General features: G+C 36.1%; 1 protein-coding gene across 2 annotated transcripts in view; it reads left to right on the top strand.

Moving 5' to 3' along the window:
• Window positions 1–24465, top strand: part of macrod2 (mono-ADP ribosylhydrolase 2) — an 865478-nt gene that overhangs the window by 264939 nt on the left and 576074 nt on the right. For both annotated transcript variants that reach the window (XM_056470919.1, XM_056470918.1), the window contains exon 5: window positions 8123–8239. In XM_056470919.1, the coding sequence (XP_056326894.1) occupies window positions 8123–8239 (117 nt within the window). The remainder of the gene's footprint in view (window positions 1–8122; window positions 8240–24465) is intronic.

The following is a 24465-nucleotide window of genomic DNA, read 5'->3' as shown; positions in this document are numbered from 1 at the left end:
CCAGGGCACCTGAAGACATCTCTCACCCGGTCTGGCTCTCCTCTCTCATGGGAAGAGTTCAGCTCGCACCTGCTGGAGGTGATCTGAAACTCTGTGAAGAAGAACTCTGAAAAAACTCTCCCACAAGCACTCTCCATCTACCACCATTCCTGTTTGAGAGTTTTCTTCATCTTCGGGCACTTTCATGTCTCATATCTAATAATTCACTAGTCTTTGGCGGTAATGATGTTAATATAGATGAATCTACAGTAGTATTTTAAAAGCAGTGGCTTAAATGTTAGCATTTTATTTATTTTATAGTTTGTATTGAGTACTTAGTAAAAATTGAATAAAAAAAATGGAAACATTTATCATTCCATGTTAACTATTACAGTGGTCCCTTGTTATTTGCTAGAGTTGCGTTCTAAAAATGACCTGCAATTGGTGAAATCCACGAAGTACTGTAGTACACTTTATTTTTTACAATTATTATAGATGTTTTAAGGCTGTAAAATCGCTCACTTCACACTTTATACACTTTTCTCAGACAGGCATTAACATTTTCACAATTTTCTTTGTTGTTTAAATACTCTCAAAGTTCAAACTTTGAAAAATTGATCCAGTATTATAGAATCAACCAAAGATTAAAACCATTTGATCCTCATTTATTTATACCGTAATGGTGCCCTACATCCGTGTAACTTCTACCTTCCCTTATGTCCGGAAGTTCCACTTTTTGTGTGATGTTAGCATCTTCCTCTGCCTTTTGGGTGCTACCGCAGGTGCAAAATGTTTCATCAACATTGTGTGGAGAAAACCTGCAAACAAACAATACAGAACTTTCAAAGTCACACTGCTAGCGAACTGAACGCATTTTGTACTGTACAGGAGACACGGCACGGGGAAGATTGATTGACAATGGTCTACAGCCATTCAGAATGCAGAACACAATGTGCTAATCAGGACACAGAACACAATGCACTGTAGAAAAAAAGCGTGTCAAATTACATGGAAAAAAATCTGCGAAACTGCAAGGCCGCAAAAAGTGAACCGCGTTATAGCGAGGGAACACTGTATAAGCTATGGTTGAAATATAGTGAAAACTATTTTGGCCATATCACCCACTGCATTTTCCTGAATTAAAATTTTACTTTGAAATTTTCATTCAAATTATTAGTTTTCCTGCTTACTGATACCAGACCTTTGACTGGTAGCGTGTATTTTACTTAGATTTAAATGGCTGATTTATATTTTAGTTTTTTAAGGATAAAAAACTACATGCACAAACATACACAGTCTGTTTTTTGTCTGAAGTCATCAGTAGTTTCATCAGCTAAACCTTACTTTGCAGTGCTCCCTGTAGAGTTGCTCATTTTACAATGGAGTATGCATTTTGCATCCCTGAAATTGTTTTGTCGGCTTTAACCCTGATGGCCTGTTTGCGGTCTGTGAGAAAGCTAGAAGAAACCACTCAAAGAAGTCACTGGCCTCGTCAGTGGTAAACATAATCCTTGCATAAAAATGTAAAAGCACTGTTTTAGGCAGATCTGAGCGAAGATGAAAGCTATCAGTCCAGTATGGTGTATGTTAGGCGTGGGATTGTGAGGATGGAGAATAAATCAGCATTTGTGATGTTTCTTTGACCAGCCTGACACATGCAGAGGGCAAGGATACGAGAGCTGCATAAGCATCAAATAATCAGACATGCGAGAGAAGGCTTCACAAATGCTGAAACACATTTGATGTGTTCACTAGCAGCATCAGGTCAGATAATAATGAGATTGACAGGCTGTGAGGAAATCTAGATTTTCATCATGTGCTGATTGACTTGTATTACCCAATCTCCGTTCGCTCCTTGGCCTCCAGCTCTATATTTTACTCGACAACTCTGTACAAACAGAAACCGGGGCAAGTCAGGATTTGACCTCTGACATAATTAGTGAGAGAGATGATACTAGTGCTCACCTCTAGGGGAGTTTACATAGGTCTGCGATAACCTACAGTACATAGCCAAGTCTTTATTGCTTGATTGCACATGTGAACAGTGTATATACAGTTGTTCATTTTATTTAATCAACTAGTCATTGGGTTGCTCGAAAACTACCATCAGTGAACAGACTGCAACAGAGAGAACAGAGTTTTTCTTTCAGCCATCCGTAATGAAAATCAACCGTTTTGTGAAGAGTTATTAATTATTACTTTTCAGTAAACACATCGTGAGCTTCTGCAAATAGAGTGCCATTACTGAGGGTTTATTTCCTGCATAAATGCTTCCCTCCTGCTGGAGCCCAAACATTCTCACACGCATGTTGATTACCTATTCAACATACTACATAGATTTATAGCCTTTTAACTGTGCTCACAATCTGCAATAACATGCTCCACTTCCTGTAACGCTCATCTCTCAGAGACTGGTGTGCTTGACCAGGCGTATTCACGAGAGGCGTGATTCACAGCCAACTGACTTTTAATGCTAACGCATAAGAGCTGTAATAATGTACTTTACATGCAGGAAAATATGCTGTTTTTACTGCGATGCCATTTGCTGAGAAAGACGTTTTATATATATTGAACTTCATTTACAGGAGTTTGTTATATACTGTAGGTAATATTTTGGAGGCATTTTCTGTTCAGAATTATACAATAGTTAGTTCTGGCTCTCAAATTTGATTTGCAGAGAGTTTAATATCACTGGCACTTTGTGAATGAGGGATTATGGATTATTCTTTCTCCAGGTTACATTGCTACACCAATAATTAGCATCACATGATTCTTTTTTTGATTCACTGAATCATTCAGTGAACCAGTTTGTTCAAAACACGGATTCATTTAAAAAAACAGTACGTGCCATGTTATAGGCCCTGTCCCAAATGGCCTACTTCATGAGTTTTAATGGAAACTTACAATGTGTGTATGCTTTTTAGGTCTATGAGACAGTAGAATGTCCCATTTTTAAGCCCACCCCCTTTACAACTTCTCATACGTGTTAATTCAATGAATTTTTATGAATATAGGACATTTAAAATTCAATTCAATTCATCGTTATTTCCATAGCGCTTTTACAATGTAGATTGTGTCAAAGCAGCTTAACATAGAAGTTCTAGTAAATTGAAACTGTCAGTGCAATTTTCAGAGTTGAAGTTCAGTTCAGTGTGGTTTAATACTCAATGCTGAAAGTCTAAACACCGAAGAGCAAATCCATTAATGTGCAGCTCCACAAGTCCCAAACCAAGCAAGCCAGTGGCGACAGTGGCGAGGAACAAACCTCACAAATTGACGAATGTGAAGGAAAAAACCTTGAGAGATCCATGCTAAGTTGGGTACGACCATTTCTCCTCTGGCCAAAACAACCGTCGTTGTCATTGAAAAACTTGAAATGAACGCCAAAGTATACAGGTGTGTCTAACACATTAATTTAAAAAGGTCAACAGTTTGAGCACTTCCACAATAATAATTTTTCATTAATCACCTTTATTTTTGAGTTTGCCTTTGAAACGTCTAGGATGACCAAAAAACATCAGTTTGAAAAATCTTAAAATCAATTCTAAAACAAACATGGAGCCAGTGAAGCGAGGCTATAGGACTGGAGTAATATGCTCATGCTTTTTACTCCCAGTTAGTAGTCAAGCTGCTTCATGTGTGTTTCATAAGTCATTTTAACCTAACCGCACATGTAAATCTCATGTGGTCTTTCTGTAATTAGTATTTGAAACATTCACTGAATCAACTCATTTACCATTTATAACAGACCTGGTGTTATGATCACCAGCAGTCTAGCGGCTGCAGATCGTGGGTAAACATGCAAATTGCTATAGAACTACAAATCCGCTGTTATATGGACTACATATCCTGTAATGCACCGCTCACACACATACGTTCAGAGTTTCCATTGATTACACACTCGCATAGCTGTGAGCTGCTCAAAGACTGGTTACAAGGACTATTTAAACAGCACATACACACGCATCAGTGCTGAGTCTTGTTTAACTATACTGTGAGCATTACAACACATTTTCCTTGCCTTGCCTTAGCTTGTTTGACCCCTTGCTTTGTTTTAGTTTTTATTCATGTCCGCTGCCTGCCTTTCACCATCCGTCTGTTTATTGAGCACTACTCTGGATTTCCTGTTTACATCTGTTTGCCTGTGTTGACCGTGACTTACCTGACCATTCTCATAATAAACCTGCATTTAAATCTGCACTCCATTGTCAACAAATCTTAACAAAATGCATTTTACTGCCCACATACGGCCCGCTGGATGACTTTGATCGGCCCACGTGAAGTAGTTTTTTTAAACATTTTAAATTCAACCACAAACTGGGCCTTGCAATGCGCATGTCTGATATTGCGAGTCAGAAAAAGGGGACTTTGACATATATCGTCTTTTGTTCGCTCAGTTTTGTTATTTCAAATGGAGACGCACCTGTTCAGTGCGCAAATAGGAAGGGATGTCACACTCGCGTTTTTCAGGTGCTGCAAGTTTTTAAAAAAAATCAAACATTTCAGAGTGCCTCGAGTGAACCATGAGTTATGTGACAGGAACCAACCAGGCAGCTTCACATTTTGTATGTAATTACACAGTAATAAAGTTAGACTAATTACCTTAGATTACTGATTTAACAAATGCAGTTACAGATTCTCTCTCAGTGATGGTCATTACATCACATATCCACCTTACATTCAACCTGACTTCAGTGCACTTGTTCCGCCCAACACAGAATTCTCTCACTGAACAACATATAAAAAAATAAATAAATGAATAAAAATTAACTAAGGTGAAGCAATCAAACAAACAACACCGTGGCATTTGTATGATGTTGATATTTTGATGCTGTTCTTTAAAATACTTTTTGTGTATAATTGATTCACAACTGTATTGGTCTGGCCGTCTAAAACCATCCCAGAGTCTAATGTGGCTCCTCTTACCCACACCTGATTTAGAACAATTCATTCAGGAATCAAAAAACAAACAATTGCAGCGGTCAATAATGTTTTGACATTGACATAACAGAATAAACTGAATTATGTAGTCTCTAACATTTCTAAATATTAACTTCTAGCAGTTTGTTAAACTGTAAAAATCACTCCACATGATCAATGCAGAATTTTTCAGAAACTTCATATGTATTAAAGAAACATGCAATCTCCACACAACTGCAGGACGTAAAGAAGTACGCCTACGCAGCTCTGTCAACATGTTCGTTGCGTTCTGACGGCATTTGATGTGGTAATTGTCAGGCTGTCTGAGGAACCGATTCTCTCATCGCAAGCTCTGTCACTGTCTTCATCCTTTCGAACTGAGTGCTTTCTCAAAAGCCATCGGAATCTGTATCTGTCGACTTGCTGTCGCTCAGACCATTAAAGATGATTGATCACAGTGGAAAAATCTTCCCTCCAGCTGGTGTCGTCTTCACAAAATCATGATGGAAAAAACGCTATATAGGTTTTTTGTCAACTTAGGTAGATTTTCTGATTTCAATTTGTATTTTCTTTGCCAATGCTGTTCGCGCTCATGTCATCGCACAGTGAATGAGCGAGTGGTTCAGGTCGATCATGAAATTTAGCTGGAGCTCAGCCTCTACTCTGTAACAGCGGGCTGTCTGTCATCTTTATTGCCTCTCATCTGCTTGTGTCATTAGCGTACCGAGACTGATCTCCTTTATGACATGCTGTTCATCTCTGTGCAAACCAGATCAGTGGCATCAGCTAAACCATACATTTAGGTCACATGTATCATGACCTGTTGACTGGGGCGTTGAATCAATCACTGTTTATGCAGGAGTGATTTGTCTTAATTTGCTTCAAATAAACATGACTGTTTTGTGACATTTTGTTGTGAAATATTATGTAACTACAACATTATGCTATATAGACACAATACTCTTTAATATGCTATGGCCTGCTATTTGTTTTCCATAATGTCTTAAATCCAAAAGTCTAGTAGCTTAGAAAGATAATAATAGCACATCTCTTCTTGGATTGAAATATCGTGGATGTTCAAACATAATGCATTTAGTGCCGGAAATAATTATTTTCCTGAAACAGCAGGATTGAAGATCTATACTCAAATAGAATAACGGCAGACTTTATTTGTTTGGGTTGTGAAAGGTGGACTGTCAGATAATTGGTTAAAATGTTTCTCAAATGTCAGTCTTTCATTGATGCGTCAGCAGAACAGACATTTGAGATATTCCGGAAGTAATAACGTTTTGATGAAAGATTATAAAACTGTTTTTTCCCCTCTAGAATGACGTGAACATATTGTTAATGGGGTCGGTTTCCCTTTTTCGTTCTCTTCATAATGAAATGTACTCTTTGGGAAAAGTACAGCGGCTCTGCCTCTTTCACATTTCTGCTTTTGAGTTGCTTTTTGTGGATTCATTTATTTTTATTATGACTGTACCTTTATGTTGTTTCTCGGTGATTGATAATGGGTTGCTGAAGGTGTGTCATGGGCTTTTAGAAGAAGGAAGACTATTTGGATTTCTATTTCTCTGCCTACTCATGTAAGCTATACCATCAGTCAAAGGCATCCTGGGCTTAACCATGTGAAATTAAAACATCGGGAGGTGGGGACAACCCAGGGAGAGAAAAACAACACATGAGATAAAAGACTTTTTTTCCAAATCTGACTGATCAGGGATATGTGGTTTAGCATGTTTTATTTCATGGTTAACGCCACTTTTTGCCATTAGGGTTGATCACATCTTTTCAGAGCCATTTGTGCTTTATTTTGTTGATGTTTGAATGAATTCTGTTACTATTTTAACACAAACCTCTTTATAGGCCATAATTATAGGGTCGACAATGTTTTTGGGCAAAAAATTATCATTTTGAAGTGAGCGTTTTTGGAAGCTGTGTCTGTGTAAACACACAAAAACATAAGGAAAAAAAATAAAAAATTAAGTCATGCTCACACATAGTATGTGTATAGGTGAGTGTAGATTAAAGGATAAAACAAACAAGCATAAACAACAACAGAGGCGAAGTTACTTCACATTACAACCATAAGTGGAGACACATCCTAATCACAATGCAAATTGTAAATAGACACAAGCTCCAAGCTTCTGTTGGGACGCTGTCACTTCCCTACAGGTACTGTTGCAAGGTGACGGTGCAAAATACTGGCCTGGCATATGTAATACAGCTTTTTTGCCTGTTCTGTGGATATGTGTAAACACCAATGTTGGGGGTAATGCTTTACAAGTAATGGAAGTTATGTAATAATATTACTTTTCTACATAATAAGTAAAGTAACCCATAACTTAAAAAAAAAAATAAAAAAATTAAGTAATTAAGTAATGAAAATATTTTTTTTTCCAAAAATGTAATGCAATTTATATTATAGTTTGAATTAATTAGCTTTTAAAAAGTAAATTTGCTAAGTTAAAAATAGCATAATCATGTTGAATCCCTCATTCAATGAAAGAATGACCTCCCCGCGGAAACAGACAGAAACCAAGATGGCAGAGTCTTACATTTCTACGATGGTTTTCTCATTCAAATTATATGGTCTCAATGGACAGTGATTTTACTTCACTAACAAGACAGAAAGTACAAAAGTAGCAAATACATTGCTTTAATCTTTCAGTAATCTGTATATACGGCATGTATATATCTGGGCTCAGAAAGTTCTCAGAAGATAATATTATCAATATTATTTTTTAATGTGTTTTTATTTTTACATTTTTGATATCAAACCTTAGTCAGGTAAGAATAAGTAATGCAAAAGAAACGTAGTGAATTACTTATCATAAAAAGTAAGTTACTTCATTGGGGAGTAACTCAATATTGTAATACATTACTTTCAAAAGTAACTTTCTGCAGCATTGGTGTACACCAATCATTTTGAAAACGTTGTGTAGATGTGACATTTTTCTAAATGCAAGAGAAAAATATTTTCGTTTTTAGTTACATCGTTGTCATGGAAATGTAATCGAAATTTCCAGGTTCTTAATATCTCTCCAAACATTTATTTGCACAAAAAGAAGAATATTAGACACTCCAAAGTAATGGCTGAAAAAGCCAAATCAATACTACAAAACAGTATAATTGGGAATAAATTAAAGATTTGTATTTTAATTCCTTGAAAGTTTTCAACAAACATTTCTGTTTTCACATCTGTGCCTTTTGTGTGTTTTAGTGGATGGCTGCATACACAGAGCCGCGGGTCATCTCCTGTATGAAGAGTGCCACTCATTAAATGGCTGTGACACAGGAAAAGCCAAGATCACCTGCGGCTACGACCTCCCTGCTAAATGTAAGTGCCCACATGTTGCTCTTGTTTTTTTGTTTTTTTCCAGGAAACTGAAGATTGCCGTATGCAGTGCTCATGAACTCCTTAATTTACGGAGTAGTTTCTTAAAACAATAGGCATGACTTTTAGAGGAGAGTTAATTAACAGTCTACCGTGCTTCAACTTTGGGCTGTTCCTTGCGGCAGAGCACCCGTTGTTTGCAGTGATGCACTTGGAGCGTGTATGTGTGATTAATGGAGTGGTATTATTAGTGCGCTGATTATCATGATGACTTGCTGTGGTGTGCTTGGCTGGCTGAAGGGGCCATCTGTACTCCAACAAAGACATTAAGGGAACTATTAGTTTGTAATTTGATTGATATTTCATCCTTGATTTATTCCATTAGCTTATGGCATTCTCTGACTCATGTGAGTGATGATGAGCGTCACGCTGCTAGTGGCTGGAAGACGGCAGCGCTACGAGGCAGCGTTGCGGGACTTCCAATGCGGGAGCTGTCTTATGCTGTCCGCCCGCTGTGGTGGAGATGTGCTTAAAACATTAGCGGACTCTAATCTATGGACTTCTCCTGAGGTGGTCTGATGTAGATAAATAAGATCATTGCCCTACTGAACCCATCAGATTCCAGTATGCAGTTTGTTTAAGCTGGTTTCGCTGTCCTCTCAGGCTTGTTAACAGCTTTAATTGCATTGACTAGCCGACCAGTGCTTTAGAATGATTTAACTAGATCACCAACATTGCCAATTGACTTTGCTCTTAAATAGTTTTGTTGCTTTTAGTTAATTATCTTACATTTCAGCCTGGTAAATGTGATCTATTTCTTTTTAAAATATGTCTGTGAGGTATTATATATTAAATATGAGGTTTACTGGTACCGTATCTTTCAGTCTGTAACAGTAATTTGATCAACAAGGTGGTCACCTAGATTTACCTTAGCTAAACCAGGGAAGGACAAACTCTGTTCAGGAGGGCGGGTGTCCTGCAGAGTTCAGCTCTAACCCTAATCAAACACATCTGCCTAGATTTATAGTGATCATGAAGACATTGATTAGCATGTTCAGGTGTGTTTGATTAGTGCTCGAGTGCGCTCTGCAGGACTTAAGCCTTCCAGGACCATGTTTGCACATTCCTGTTTTAAACTATGTGGTTTAAAATGACGTGGGTTACTGTTCTTGGCTAATTAACTAGTTCACCCACATTGCCAGTCGACTGTGCACTTAAATTATATGGTTTGTTGCTTTTATCAATTTAGCTTAACTTCCAGTCTGGTAAATAAGTAGTTGGTCAGCCAACTGGTCTCCTAATTTTACAGCAGATTAGAGCTCTTATTTGATGTTGTTCGCTGGTTTTAGTTCAATTAGCTATTGATATAGCCCAGTTAAACTGATTTTGTAGGTCAGCTATCCAGACCTCCAGCCAAACCAGCTGACTAGTTCTTCTTAAAAACTGTATGTATGCCTTTCTGGTCTGGTTTATTTTAAGCTTTAATAGCTGTAATTTTAGCTCTAGTACTGTAGCTAATTTTTACTCTTAAATTGATTTGTTTGTCTTAGCTTTAGCTTGTCTTACAGCCTTAATGAAGCTGGTTCAGTTGGTCTCCCACTATTACAGTACTAGCTGAATTGTGCTCTTATACAGTACTGGTTTCAGGTAATTTAAATGCTTCTCTCAGTCTGTTACAGTAAGTTGGTTGAGGAGCTGGTATCCTAGCTTCACCTAATATTTTAAACTATATGGTTTACTTATCTAATTTAATTCAAACTAATTTCCTAGCCTGGTTAACCTTTGGTCTGTAAAGTAAGCTAAGGATGGTTGTGTTCTTTTATATGTTGTGTTTATTAGTCTGATAGCTTGAACCATTTGACTTTAAAAAACGAATCTATAGACATTTGTGGATGTTCAATGTATTTGTGCTTACTCTACCTTGTTTTTAATCAGGGATATAACTGTCCAGTTATGACTCAATTCTTTTTATTGCTATTCATTGTTTTATTTTCAGCTGCCGCAATGCTGGGCAGCTTAAATATCTTGAACAATTTTAGATGTTTTGTATTCTGCCACCTGTCTTTTCTAACAAGGAGCCACTATTGACTAAACGAGAAGCACTGTGGCTTTCTCTACTGTCCTTGATTTAATGTTATGTCACTTCTGAGCTAAAACAATTGAATTGGATGTAACAGCATCCAGCAACCTTGAAGCAATCTTTCAGACAGTGATGCCTGGGCTAAAGCTTTTTATAGGCTTATCGAATCCTCTATGGCTGGATGATGTGATTCATTAGTGGAGAGGCAGAATCTCGGGCTAGGGGAGCATACTGTACGTCTCCTCTTCAGCCCGTAGGAGATTCATCAGTCCTAAAAACATCAAACAAGTCCACTGCATTTTGTCTCTTTCCGCATCAACATCATGTCTCTTCATTATTTCCCTGTCAGAGCTGACATCTACTGGAAATCTTTGTGCTCTCCCTGTATCTCTCTGTGTACTTTACCCGTCGTTCAGTTCTCTTGTGTTAAGAGTTTACTCTTCTGTGGCTAATTTCCACCCACACACACATTCTGAGTCTGTCTGTGTTTTCACTTGATTTATTTGTTTTTTTAGATGTTTGAATATGTTGAGCGCCTTCGTTCAGCATGGAAAATGTGTTTCACACATTGTTTGTTGTTTAAAGAAATTCTGACAATACAAATAAGCCATGCTGTGTCGCCAAGTGAAGTTGCTGCTGCATTATCATAAATACTTGTTGGCTATTGGTTCTCAGCTTGTTTTGCTTCAGGACAAAGGTTTTAATAGTGGACATCAAGTGGTTGCCCAACACACAACCAGAATTGTTTATTGCTCAAAATAAACACAAAAAATTTATATGATCAAACAGTCAAATCAGTTATTTTAACATGAAAAGGTCAAACCAAATTGTTCTATATTAATATCGGAACAAACACTGGGCTCAGTAACTTGTATCAGTATTAATAGAAAGGTAAACTTTTAGTAAAATACTGAACCCTGGCATCCTGGCCAAATTTGCCAAATTTGTTTGTGATTCCGTTTTACAAGTTACTGTAAAGGCATAAATTGATTTATGTAATTTCATCATCATGCTATCCACGTTTCCTCCAGAGTTTCAGGTAATTTCGTAATTACCCAAATTTCAGGTATTTCATTTTTAAAATTTTAATTTTAACTGCAGTTTGGCAGTTTCGATTTCATTCTGGAACATTTCTTTCATGCCCGATGTCAAACTGAGGTATTGGATGAGAGTATGAAGTAAGGACTGGCAGCTTAATAGAATTTGATACAGCACGCCAAATGAACAAATAAAACCCTCTGCATTTCACGATGTGAGTGTTCTCTGCACCTACCTTGTCAGTAAAGGACCACAGACAGTGTCAAACAGCTATGTGTGTATGGACTATCCTGTCGCAAAACACGGCGAAAAGTCCTACATGATATAAATAGTTTGATTGCGGTGTTTACATGCCTGTACTGCACTTCAATAATGCGACTAAAGTAGGTGTACTCCACTTCTTAATTCGATTTCTCTTTAGTTTGATTATGACTTTAGTCGGATTAAGGTAATCAAAAATCTGTTTACATGGTAGACTCTTAATCAGAGTATTGTCTTAATCATATTAAAATTGGATTATTGATGTTCATGTAAACATACTCACTGGGAATGTATCAAACAAGTAAATAACAATCACCCTTGTGAGGGGGTGGACATATTTAGATTTCTCATTGTTATTTTAACTATGATTCAATGCATCTGATTCTAATATTATTTCTAATGCTTGTTCTGCTGTTAAAGTGTTGCAAACCACACTCATCTGTATCCTTGTTGTAGCTTTCAAGAAGCAGATGCATTAATAATGTCATTTGAGGATCAAGCTAGAATCATTCGATAGAGAATTGTAATGCACCAATGAATCATCGCCCTCCTCCCCCCACTATGAGTTCTTGCGTCAGATGAGTTTACTAATGTATTCTAGTTTCAGAAAACAACTTCATTATGGCATCGTCTTTACGGAAGCGGAGGAAGGAAGCTCACCACTAACAACACTGCATAGACAAAACAGGCCGGGACAGTTGCCATGGTTATACTTGCAACTTGCAGCACATTATAATGCATATTTATCATCTCTCAGGCTCCTCGTGATTGGACACACAAGCTCTCGCAGCATCACTAACTTGTATGTTTGCGGTCCTACGGCATCTGCTACGAGACGGTTTGCTCTACTGTGCCACGGAGACGACCAGGGAGCGGGATGCAAATGGCACAGATGGTCCTTTTACCTTTTATATCTTGGCGCAGTCAAATTTTTTCCAGCATGAGCTTTTTATGCTTCCATAATTTGCCAGAACACGAGCGCCTTTTCCCTCCAATCTGCTCTGAAAAGCGTGTCCCTCTCCTCTGGTGGAGAGGCAAAGAGAGGGAGCTTTCCTACCTCGACCTTTTTTCTGGAGTTTTACCTGCAGGGCTTCTTTCTTCCCTCTGGAATTGAGGAGAACAGAGATTTTACAGTGTGCGAGGCCACTTTATCTCACGCTTTCTCTTTTCTTCACTTCCTTCCTGCGTTCCTTCCTCCAGTTTCAGTTGACCTGAGACTGCCTCACAGACCGAGGCTGTGAAGTCTCTGGTGATGAAGAGTAGACGCCACAGACAGAAATTCATTCCAGTTTATTAGCATCTTGTTGCTGTTTGCTTTTGATGTTGCATGTAGCCCATGACAGGTCTCGGCTATAGGTTATATTTATAGGCTGGCAATGAGACTAGTTGTGTTTTATTAGCAAATCATTTGTCAGGCGGAATAAAATATCAATTATATGCTCTCAACTGTTAAGTAAGTATAATGTGATTTATTGTTATTATTATTTTCGTTATTATTATTATTATTATTATTATTATTATTGTTATTAGTAGTAGTAGTAGTAGTAGTAGTAGTAGTAGTAGTCAGACCCCCTAGTTTTTCACAATTTTTTAAAGATTGTTGCGATTTTAAAAATTATTTTGTGATATCTTATTTACCATATTAGGTAGCCTACTATGTAAGGTGTGCAGTCTGACTCGAATCATAAATATAAATTCTCTTTATTTTGGTCTTATGTCAAGAGAAGATCTAAAACAGATAGGGGTCAAGCCAAAGGAGGGTTGTATAACTCTTATTTTTATCCATGATCTTACTTTCTCTTTTTCAGATTTCACTCCCGGAGTATCTGACATCTTGTGCTTTACTCAGGACATGCATTAGGACTTCCCCTGCCGTAATAGACCCAAAACAGGAATTAACATAAAACTCGACAATGACAGGGAAACATTCGCTCTCATCAGTAGAAGGGCAAGAGTTAAACGAAATAATTTATCGATTTGACGCACATCATAATACCAGCCAAACATGTAAAAGAACAAATAATGTCCTTCAATTCATTCACGTCTAGCGGGTGCCATTCTTGACCAACCTCCATCATTGAAAGCTGCTTGCTTTTCTTTTCTGTTTCATTGCTCCGTTTGTTAGATGTTTGCTCTCACTTTCTTTTGCAGTCTTTTGACACAAAACGCCCAATTTGTGCTGTGTTATTCACTCTATTTGCGCCACAGAATGTTTAATAGTTAATCTTTGCATTGACTTCACGGTAATCACTCACGCTTCATCCGCGTTTGCTTACTGCAAGCCTGCTAAACAATTCCCTGCCCCCCTCCCCCTCCATGTAAAGTAATGTGAGGGCTCAAGATGTCATTTTTCAAGTGACACTCAAATACATGTCCACTGCGTACGCAAGGTCTATAAGTCAGGTAAAAATCTTGAATCTAATTTATCTAATATAGAATAAATTATTCTATTTTATAATTAAATCTAATTTAACAAATTATGGTTTGCAATGAGAGGTTTTATGAGATTATATAAATTTTTTGAGATTATTTTGCATTTAAATTAATATTTTGGAGCATCACAATTTTTGTGACTTTTTATTGATTTTGCGTTGGATTCAGTGATCGCAAAATCACAAAAAACTAGGGGGTTTAAGTAGTAGTAGTGTAGCAGCCTTACCAAAATTATATTTGTATTAGGTACATATTAAATATAATGTTAATTTTTCTGCAAAAATGCAATGTTTTGCTATAAAATAGTTATTATAAACTTGCTGATAATAATAATAATAATAATAATAATAATAATAATAATAATAATAATAATAATAATAATAATGACAACAATATTATTATTATTAATACTATTAGTAGGAGTAGTAGTAGTATCATTATCATCAATAGTATCATTATTATCATTATTTATGGCTTTTAAATATGTTTAAACTTTATTTTATAGAATATACAAACAATTTGAAATTTAAAATATAAAATGAGTATTTTTTTCTGAATAATTACTGCAGAATCATGTGACACTGAAGCCTGGAGTAGTAATGCTCACCATCCAGTTTTGCCAGCATAGGAGTAAACAGCATTTTATAATTTATTCGAATAACACAATTTTAAATTGTAAGCATTTAACATTATTACTGATTTTTTTCTTTTCTTGTGGCAAATAAATTAAGCTTTCATGACTAGAGACTCAAGACTCAAGATCTCAAAGCTTACTGTTCTATATCTATTGGGCAGGATTATCTTTAGTTATGCTGTTTTCTGCCAATATACATTGCTACTGTAAATATAAGCATGTGGTGCTGTTAAAGTAAAACTATTGTGGGTTTTGTTAGGCGGAGCCACTGTTTAAGTGCCCTTTTCCTGTTTACCTTTATTCATGAATAAATCCAATCTGGAAAGATGAGCAGAAAGACCATTGTCCCCATCCGAGATGGTGAAAAGATAACATTTAATTAGATCTCTGTTTGTCTTCAGCATGTTTTCTTTACCTGTTTGCATCTCAAAGCCCTTCGCTGTTGATTAAAAGAAAAATTGGACAAATAAATGGCAGGATTTGTGTGGTCAGGAAGTGTGTCCTGAAAGCTCTGGAAGGGGAATTCAGTTAAAAGATGTACCTAGCGAGCTAAACTCCTCCACTCATCAAGTTCTCATTCCTCAAAGGCATCGGTGCTGGCTTGCATCCCCGCTACAATCTGTCAAGGTCACCGGATGGCAAATTATATTGCCTTAGCTAATGTCGAAATTAAACGCAAAAGGGAGGGGAGGAAAAACAAAGCCTAAGGGATAAAATGCTTCCTTGTGTTTGGACAGAGACTCTGAACTGCAAGAAAAAACAACCTACCATCAGCCTCAGGAAAGTGCCTGTAAGTAATGGGCTAAAAACCTAGCTGGCCATTCGCATACTTTACTTGAAGCCAATGGGACATGACATCTAAAAAAGTGCCCTTTTGGATTCCTGTTCCCATCATTCGATTCTCTCCTGGCAAAGACAAGAAAATTGGCCGCTATTAGTGATCAGCAGGCCTCTTCTCACTGAGATGAAACCAAGACTTGTGTATCTCAGAGGCAAATGGGACACTTGTAGGATCAGGCTGTCGCATGTGGCACACATTACTAAAGACCGGCCCTGGGATTATTAATAAATGACAGTAATTATCCTCACCATAGCGGAAAAATGGCACTAAATAAAACTGCATGCGCTACCTCAATCTGACAATGAAACCAGTGATTTATTTAGGACAATAGTCTTTTATTATAGGTTTGGTCCAGTTCAGTAAATCAAATCATATGAAAAGGTGTACTAAGAGCCTGTGTAATTGTATTACATAGTAACTTGATATACTGTATGACATTTTAAGGCCTGTGTAGTTTTTCGAAAAATTATTTTTAGGTTTAGTACAAGAGCAATTCCATGCAAATAAAGCTTTGTCCTCATAAATGCAAAAATTAAAAAAAAAAAAAAAAAGAAATAAAATGAATCATTTTTGTTCTGTAGAGAGACAACTTCTTTTGATTAGCATTATTTCTTATGGGTTGTGCAGTTTAATTCACAGAATTTCTACAACAAATTATGTTGTATATTGTAAACTTACAAACTTTTTGATCACATCCATTAATTTTCCTCATTTAAAATATAAAAAGTTTTTACCATAGACTGTAAAAAATATGAAAGTAGTATTAGTGATGTCACCCATAGGTTTGTGAAGAGCGCAAATGAAGCAACAAGTGAGTGTGGCCAATCGTCGCCATTTTGGTAGCATGTCATCGTGCCAACCTTTGGGTAACCGAAAAAGGGCATAGAGGCGGAGCATGAGCAGAGCTTCAGTTGCCTGCTAGCATTTTGCTTAGACCGGCTTTTCTTTTGGAGAAACGCTTAATACTTCATTACCTGCTACTTGTTTGTGTTCTGACCACATGTGCTTGGTTGTATACTATATCAATAAAGTGTTTAATCTATTAAAAACACTGTTGTAATACATTGAGCCACTAAACATTGTTCTTATGACATTTTTCTACAGGAGGAAAATGCGAATTACCTCCAAATACTTCAAATATAGACTGTTAGTAAATGCAGGCTATTTATGAAATCCAGGCATAACACTGTATGACAATGTTTCAGATGACTGTTCTAGAGCCTACAGCTAATCAATAGATTCTGTAGTGCATTCAAGTTCTAAAGATAGTCATAAATGATAAATTATCTTAAAACAAATACATTTATAGATATGGTATATAAATGTATAAGAATATTACTCACCTGGGAAATGGAGGCCACTTGAATAGTTTGTGAGCACAGTTAGGTGTACACAACATGCCATATCATCTGATAATTGTAAGAAAAAATTCCAATGAATTGCATGTTTCAGTTACTTCCGTATTAGCTTCACAAGGGAGAGCCGTATGTTGCCATTTAGTTTTTACCAATTGATATTTTTTTGGTTCCATAACTCTGTGGTTAGTTGTTTTGGAAAATATAAACAGAAATATAATGTTGACATAAACTTTCTTTGTGAATTAATGTTTTTAACTGCAAATGTCACATCCATAACGCTGGAATTGCTCACAAGTTAATCTCATTCAGCTGCAATAGTGTTGTAAGCCAATGTTTGGTCCAATATAGACAAACCCAATGTTGAGTTCATTTTTGCAATTCATTTTAAATGACTCTTTAAATGAATTTTTTTTTTTTTTTTTTTACACAATTTTTGCATTTGTCCATATCTGACCCAATGTTGCGTCACAAAACCCAGCAATATTTTAGATAACACTAGTATTAAGTAGATTTTCTGAAGGACTTTTTCTGAAGGACTGTTATTTGAGTTATTTGAGTTGTTTAAACATTTACATATTTTAACACGCCAAGTTGTTCACACCAAACATATGTGTTTTTTTATCATTCTTTTTATGTTTATTATATATATATATATATATATATATATATATATATATATATATATATATATATATATATATATATATATATATATATATATATATATATATATATATATATTTTAAACTGTAAATGTTTTTCAATTGGTCTCTTGCATTTTCCTAATATATTCAAATTCAAAAATATTGTTGAAACCCTGTTATTAAACATTAATATTCCTTTAAACGTTATTCTTTCAAAAGTGAAGGTTTACACAATGCGAGTGATTTAAAAAAAATTTTGCAGTGCATTTGTTTTGCCTAGAGTTTCTGCATAAATTTCCTTTTAAAACAAAACACCCCTGTACTTGTATAATCATTACACCCCTAAAAGAGCCCTTTTTTCCTCTCTCCATGCATTCATAAAAGGACAAAGATCATTTGCAAAAATATCAAATATTAATGCAACGCTTGATGGTGCTTGAATATCACTTCAAAACACTTTTGCAATGTGGCCATAAATACTCCAGCTAATCAACAGAATGGAAACATTAGATGAAGCATTGTTATGAATTATTGAACCATCACACAACAGCAGATCCATATTTGTGTGTGCAGTTATATTTTACCCTTTCTTGTTTTCCTCTTTTCAAAAAAATGAAGCATGTTTGTGTAGCCTTAGTGAGTACTCAAAGTTTGACCAAGGACACTTCACCGACTTTGATATATCAGCTAACATTAAGCACACACTCATGGTCTTGAAATACACCAGTCTACTCTTTTTTTTTTTTTTTTTTTAAAGTGTTGTTCAAGGTGAAATCTGTTGTATGAGTGTTTACTAGTGAGAAAGAAACTGGTCAAGTTGAGCTTTGTTGTCAGTCCGCTACATGTGTGGACATAGTAGAATGAAATATTGTCTCGCAGGACTACAGTGCTACATAATTAAACATAATCATAAATATAAACACAACATTGGACTTAAGAGCTATTTAACCTATACATAATTAATAATTAATATACTGGGGTGGTAATCTATACTAACTACTAACAATACTTATACTATAAATACTTAACTATACACATAACCTTAGACCAAAGTCTCTTTAGGCAAGTCATTTCAGTCATGGCCATCTTTAAAACACCTCTCATGCAGTATACTCGGACTTTTTGTCTGAATAGAGAAATATGAAGTTATCCAAAGCTGTTTGCAAAAGCTTATGATGACATTACATATTTGATTCACAAATAACAAAACAACTACTGTCTTATAAGTTTCATTTCTAAATCTTCAAATAAAACAAAATCTGCGTTTTTTTTCAGGTTGCCCAAGCTCGTGCGCATACACACTCGAAAAGAACGAGATTACGTCACCAACCTCATTTATGACCGTTCTACACATTATCATCCTCTGGACAATGCTTCGTCAGATTGCGCTAGTCTTCTGAAGTAATTCACAACTTTAGCCCATCCACTGCACATGACAAGCGACAGAACGAAAGTCATTCATTTCTATTGGAGAGTAGTCTGGGAGCTGTGTGGAGTTCCGATCCTCTCCAATCATCTATGTGGAAAATTCAGATCCAATTTGAGCTGCGGATTCATTAAAATGTTTGAACTCCTGCGACTAAATCGTATACATCAGAACAGCAGAGTCACTTGCTGTCTTCAAGAAACGATTAAAAACTCAACTATTTAGTCTCCACTTTCCTTCCTAATCTGTAACTGCCTCTCTGGCTATACCACTAACTGTACACTCTCTCTCTCAAAAAAAAAGTATTATTTTTTTTTTTTAATGCTTTGCTTCTTAGACTTTACACACCTGAAACTTGTCTATAGCACTTGTTCACTGCTGCTCTTATAGTTGTGTAAATTGCTTCCTTGTCCTCATTTATAAGTCGCTTTGGATAAAAACGTCTGCTAAATGACTAAATGTAAATGTATACAACCAGCCAAAAAAAAAAGTATATATATATTTATGTCTATATATATATAACAACATTTCTATTTATAAATGAGTAATAAAAATAACAATATTTTTTTTAATTGGTCTTCTCATTCGCTCACAAATTTTTAGCGTTCTATGAGTTTGTAGTATTCATTCATTCATTTATTCATTCGTTCAACCACGGTGAACTCATGGAGAACAAAGGCTCTTGTTTTTGCACTTCTTTATTTCAGACACCCTGTGATCAGCTTCTCTCCTATAGTGCACGACAAAACTGAAAATTCTGTGCGACTGCCACAAGGGGGTGCGTATTCCGACAGTTGTGTCCGAATGTCATGTGCATTGAAAAGGCGGCTTTAGTCTTGATAGGGGGTGCGTATTCCGACAGTTGTGTCAGAATGTCATGTGCATTGAAAAGGCGGCTTTAGTCTTGATAGGGGGTGCGTATTCCGACAGTTGTGTCTGAATGTCATGTGCATTGAAAAGGCGGCTTTAGTCTTGATAGTGAATCTCTTCCAGAAATGAAAGTGACTATTGGTTTACAAGCTTGTGGGCGTTTGAGTAATTGCTGTCAGGTGATGTGCATTTGACAGGACGAACTGTACCTCGCGTTCATATCATACAAATTACAAAACCATTGTTGGTTCATTTTAAAGTAGATTTCAAGCTTTATGTGGATATATTCTTTATGTCTGTAAAGCAAGTATTTACTGAGATTGATGTGTTTATTGACCACAAAAAACTGTCGTAAAAACAAACGTCTGGTCCAAGCTTCCTCCTAGAGAAAGGTCAGTTTATAGCGATCGCTGATTGACTCTTGTACCAGTATGCAGGGCTTCATTCACCATATTGACCGTTACAATTTTCCACACTCAAAACTATACGAGTGACATCTCTTGTGTATTTTAGTCTTTGCTAGGACCGACATTACAAGTACTTTTACATAAGAAAGAACAATATTTTGCAAGATATAGTGCAAAAGAGGTATTTAAGGTTGAAGAAAAACAAGTAGTGCAACATGATTGAGTAAACATTTGCTTATTGAGTTCTTGTAAGATGGAGTTTAAGTAAAGTATCTGGTGCATATAGAGAGAAAAGTGTTTCTACGGGTGGTTTGTCAAGCCCACTCACCTGTGTGAAGCACACTCAAAAATGCACAATGTTTTATTTATTCTAGGGATATGGAGTGATTGTAAGAAAGTGTCTGGTTTAAAAGCTACAAGTGTTTACATGTATTTTTTTTAATATATGACTGATTATAATACTTTTATGCATCACATATGCTACCATAAATTGAAAATAAACAGAAAATCGCTTTTAAAAATTCTCTTCAATTAACACTTCATGAGCAGCTCTCGGCTTTCCAACATATTGTGGGCTACTTGGAGAAATGGAGGAGGAAACTGATTTTTATCCTCCTCCTCCTCTTTTCTTTCTTCTCCGTCTCTTCTCCTCAAACCCAGCAGGGTCTCATCTTTATTAATGTGCTTCTACGTAAACAAAACTTTGCAGCATTTAGCATCAGCTGTCACAGTGCAGCCCCTGCGCATTAATTGTTAAAACCGAAAAAGGACTGCCTGGGAAAAGTTACCGTCCCCGAGGAACGTTTAAGACAGATGAGAAAACGAAGGGATGGAGGAGAACGGAGGAGGAAAAGAGAGACTCGCGCTCAACCGATCTCATCTGAAATCACCCACTCTCTCTTTGCTTTTTGTTTTTCTCCCCGAGGCGGCCGAAGATTGACAGTTCAAAATCCTTTCCATGTCATTTATTGTTCTGTTTTGGCTTTTATTCCCATTTTCTTTAAGATAAAACCTCAACTTAAGCTCTAAATAAAACATTATGCTCGGGCGTTGAAATTCACTGTAACTACAGTACTCTGAGGATTCAGGCTCACGTGCTGTTTCTTTTTTTTTGCTGCTTTGTTTGTTTGTGCCCGATTGTTCAATAATTGTGCTTCTGAGTCTGTTGTGGTCACGACATCTTGTTAGACAGAGCTCTGATGTTTTAGTGTTTGCAAACATGTTTATTTCTCTGTCTAGCGCTGAACATTGTCAACATAGTTTTTGTGGAGTTGTGTTATTAGTGCTCAAGAACTCACTGCAATGGGTAACTGAGGTGAACTGATAATGGCAGTGCATTATTGATTAGCAGTACTTACATATAGCTGTGAGCTGACAACATATTATGATTAATTAGTCGGTAACACTTACAATAAGTTTGTATTATTTAATGTTAGGTATTACATTTACTAACATGAACAAATAACGAACAATATTGTACTTATATTAAAGTATGTGTTAATGTTAGTTAATGAAAATACAGTTGTTCATTGTTAGTTCATGTTAACTCACTGTGCATTAACCAATGTTAACAAGCATGAATTTGGAATTTAATAATGCATTAGTAAATGTCGAACTATAATTAATAAATGCTCTACTAGTATTGTTCATAACTAGTTTGTTAGTAAATACGTTAACTAGCATTCAAACCTTATTGTAAAGTCCAAGCTATTAGCGATGACACTTTAAAAGGAAAAACATAAAGGCACAGATTGACACGTGTTTGTCATTTTGAGCATTTTTATTTTGGCATTTTCAGACATTTTTTTTTTTTTAAGACTCAATACCTATTGTAACTTCTTAAGAGTTCAGAAATTAGAGTTTGGCGAAATTAGCCTGATTTTACAGACGCTTAAAGAAAACATTTGTTATACTGTACTTTAGCAGTTATCTTTTCTGAGAAGGAAAGAAAGGAAAAACACTCCAAATGGCAATATTTGTTTATTAAAATGGGAAGAAATGCTATCAGAAGTTTTAGATTTGAATAAATAATACACACCCTTATACACTTTCAATATGGTGGTAGCTAGATTGGCGAGCCCATTTTTTTTTCTTATAAAGGATCAAAAACCAAACTTGTTTGAGGGTGGTGGGTCGAAGGTAAATATATCAAACTCTATTACATTAAACTTGCCTTTGGTGATTTCCTAATTTATTTAATATTTAAAACTTAAAAACACTGCTTTATATTAACTAATGCAGTATATATATATATATTACATTGTATATTGAACGTATTACAGTAAAACAAACACTATCCATTTATAGCAGAATGGAGTTACACTAGACAAGCTCTACCTGTTTTTGCTCGCCGATGTCTTCTGCATTCTCTTCTATCCGTTGAGTGAAAGTATTTATATTTTTAAAAATCTGATTCATTTACAATTTAATTGTTTAATTGAAACATTTATTTTCAGTTTCCTTTTTTGTAGCTTAGCAAGAAAACAAACAAACAAACAAACAAACAAACAAACAAACAAACAAACTAAAAAAGTTGTTAAATTAGAAATGACGATCTCTGTTAAAAGCACTCACCCCAACCCTCCCCATCATTCTCACTCTCTTCTCAGATGGGATGGTGGGCCAAATCAACGGTTACAATGGGCTAACTTTGGCCCGCAGGCCCTAGTTTGGACATCTCTGCTTTAGAATAATAGTCCATCAGTTAATGTTAATTAATATATTTACTAACATTAACCAAGTATAATCTTGTAAAGCAATTATTAATCATAGTTTAACATGAACTAATGCATTATTAAAATTCTAAGTTGTGCTTGTTAATCAGTTAATGCACTTTGAGTCAACATGAACTAACATTATTTAACTTAAATAATTAAACTAATGTTAACAAACATGGTGGCGTGGTGGCGCAGTGGATAATGCTGTCGCCTTACAGCAACAATGCCGCTGTTTTGAGTCTCGGCTGGGTCAGTTGACATTTCTGTGTGGAGTTTGCATGTTCTTCCCGTGTTGGCGTGGGTTTCCTCCGAGTCCAAAGACATGAGCTATAGGTGAATTGGGTAAGCTAAATTGTCCGTAGTGTATGTGTGTGAACGAGTGTGTATGGATGTTTCCTGGTGATGAGTTGCAGCTGGAAGGGCATTCACTGCGTAAAACATAAGCTGGATAAGTTGGCCTCAGTATTTTTAATAAACTGCTTCTAGAAATTTTAGGATGTTTGGGGGCTCCATTTAATGCAATGTTTGGTTTCAGGGGCAAAAGACGTCCCTGCAGATGTTGCGTCTCAAACACCCTGTTATTAGTGTGTGTCGCAGGCACAGTGTGATGGATGGACACCAATGATTTAAGTGAGTGGTGACCAAGGCTAAAACACGCCTCAGAGTTGGAGTGAGAAACCCAGCCTGCTTGCTCGGTCTCAACTCTGACCACAAACACGCAGGGGTCACCGGCTCCACGATTAGCTCATGCAGTTTCAGACAGGGAATGTTCTATTATGAAGTCACTCTAAAGCAATGCCAAAATGCCTTTGAAATTAATGCAGTGAAAGTTTTATAGCTTTCAGCATCTTATCTGAGCACAAACTTGAAAGAAACAAAAACTAAAAATAGATTGGCGAGAGAAGGGGGAGAGGGGGAAGCGATACCAGTTTTTACTTAAGTTGTCCTCTAGGCAAGGAGAAATGAGAGAAGACAGATAAGAGAGGTAAAACTAATACTCATAGTTTTAGGATGTGTGTGGCTAAATGAAATTAGAGAAAATCATCTAGAACTTGGGGCTGATAGAGAAATTAAAAACAGCTCTGTATGACTTGATTAAATAGCATTTTAAAAATATTATATATAATTCTATATTTTGTTTTTGATCAAGTAAATGCAGCCTTGGTAAGCAGAAGCATTTTAATACATACAGAGGGGGAAATAAGTATTGAACACATCACCATTTTTCTCTAAAAAGACTTGAACTTTTCACTAGATGTTAATAACAAACGTTTACAGTTGAAGTCAGAATTATTAGCCCCCCTTTGATTTTTCTTTTTTTTTTTTCCTTAAATATTTCCTAAATGATGTTTAACAGAACAAGGTAATTTTCACCATATGTCTGATAAAAATTTTTCTTGTGGAGAAAGTCTTATTTGTTTTATTTCAGGTTGAATAAAAGTAGTTTTAATTTTTTTTATGAACCATTTTAAGGTCAAATCATCGTTATAAACTAAACTGCCTAATTACCCTAACCTGCC

This window comes from Danio aesculapii, chromosome 13 (assembly GCF_903798145.1).
Source record: "Danio aesculapii chromosome 13, fDanAes4.1, whole genome shotgun sequence".
NCBI classification, from domain to species: domain Eukaryota; kingdom Metazoa; phylum Chordata; class Actinopteri; order Cypriniformes; family Danionidae; genus Danio; species Danio aesculapii.
This window is presented reverse-complemented; position numbering and strand designations above follow the sequence as displayed.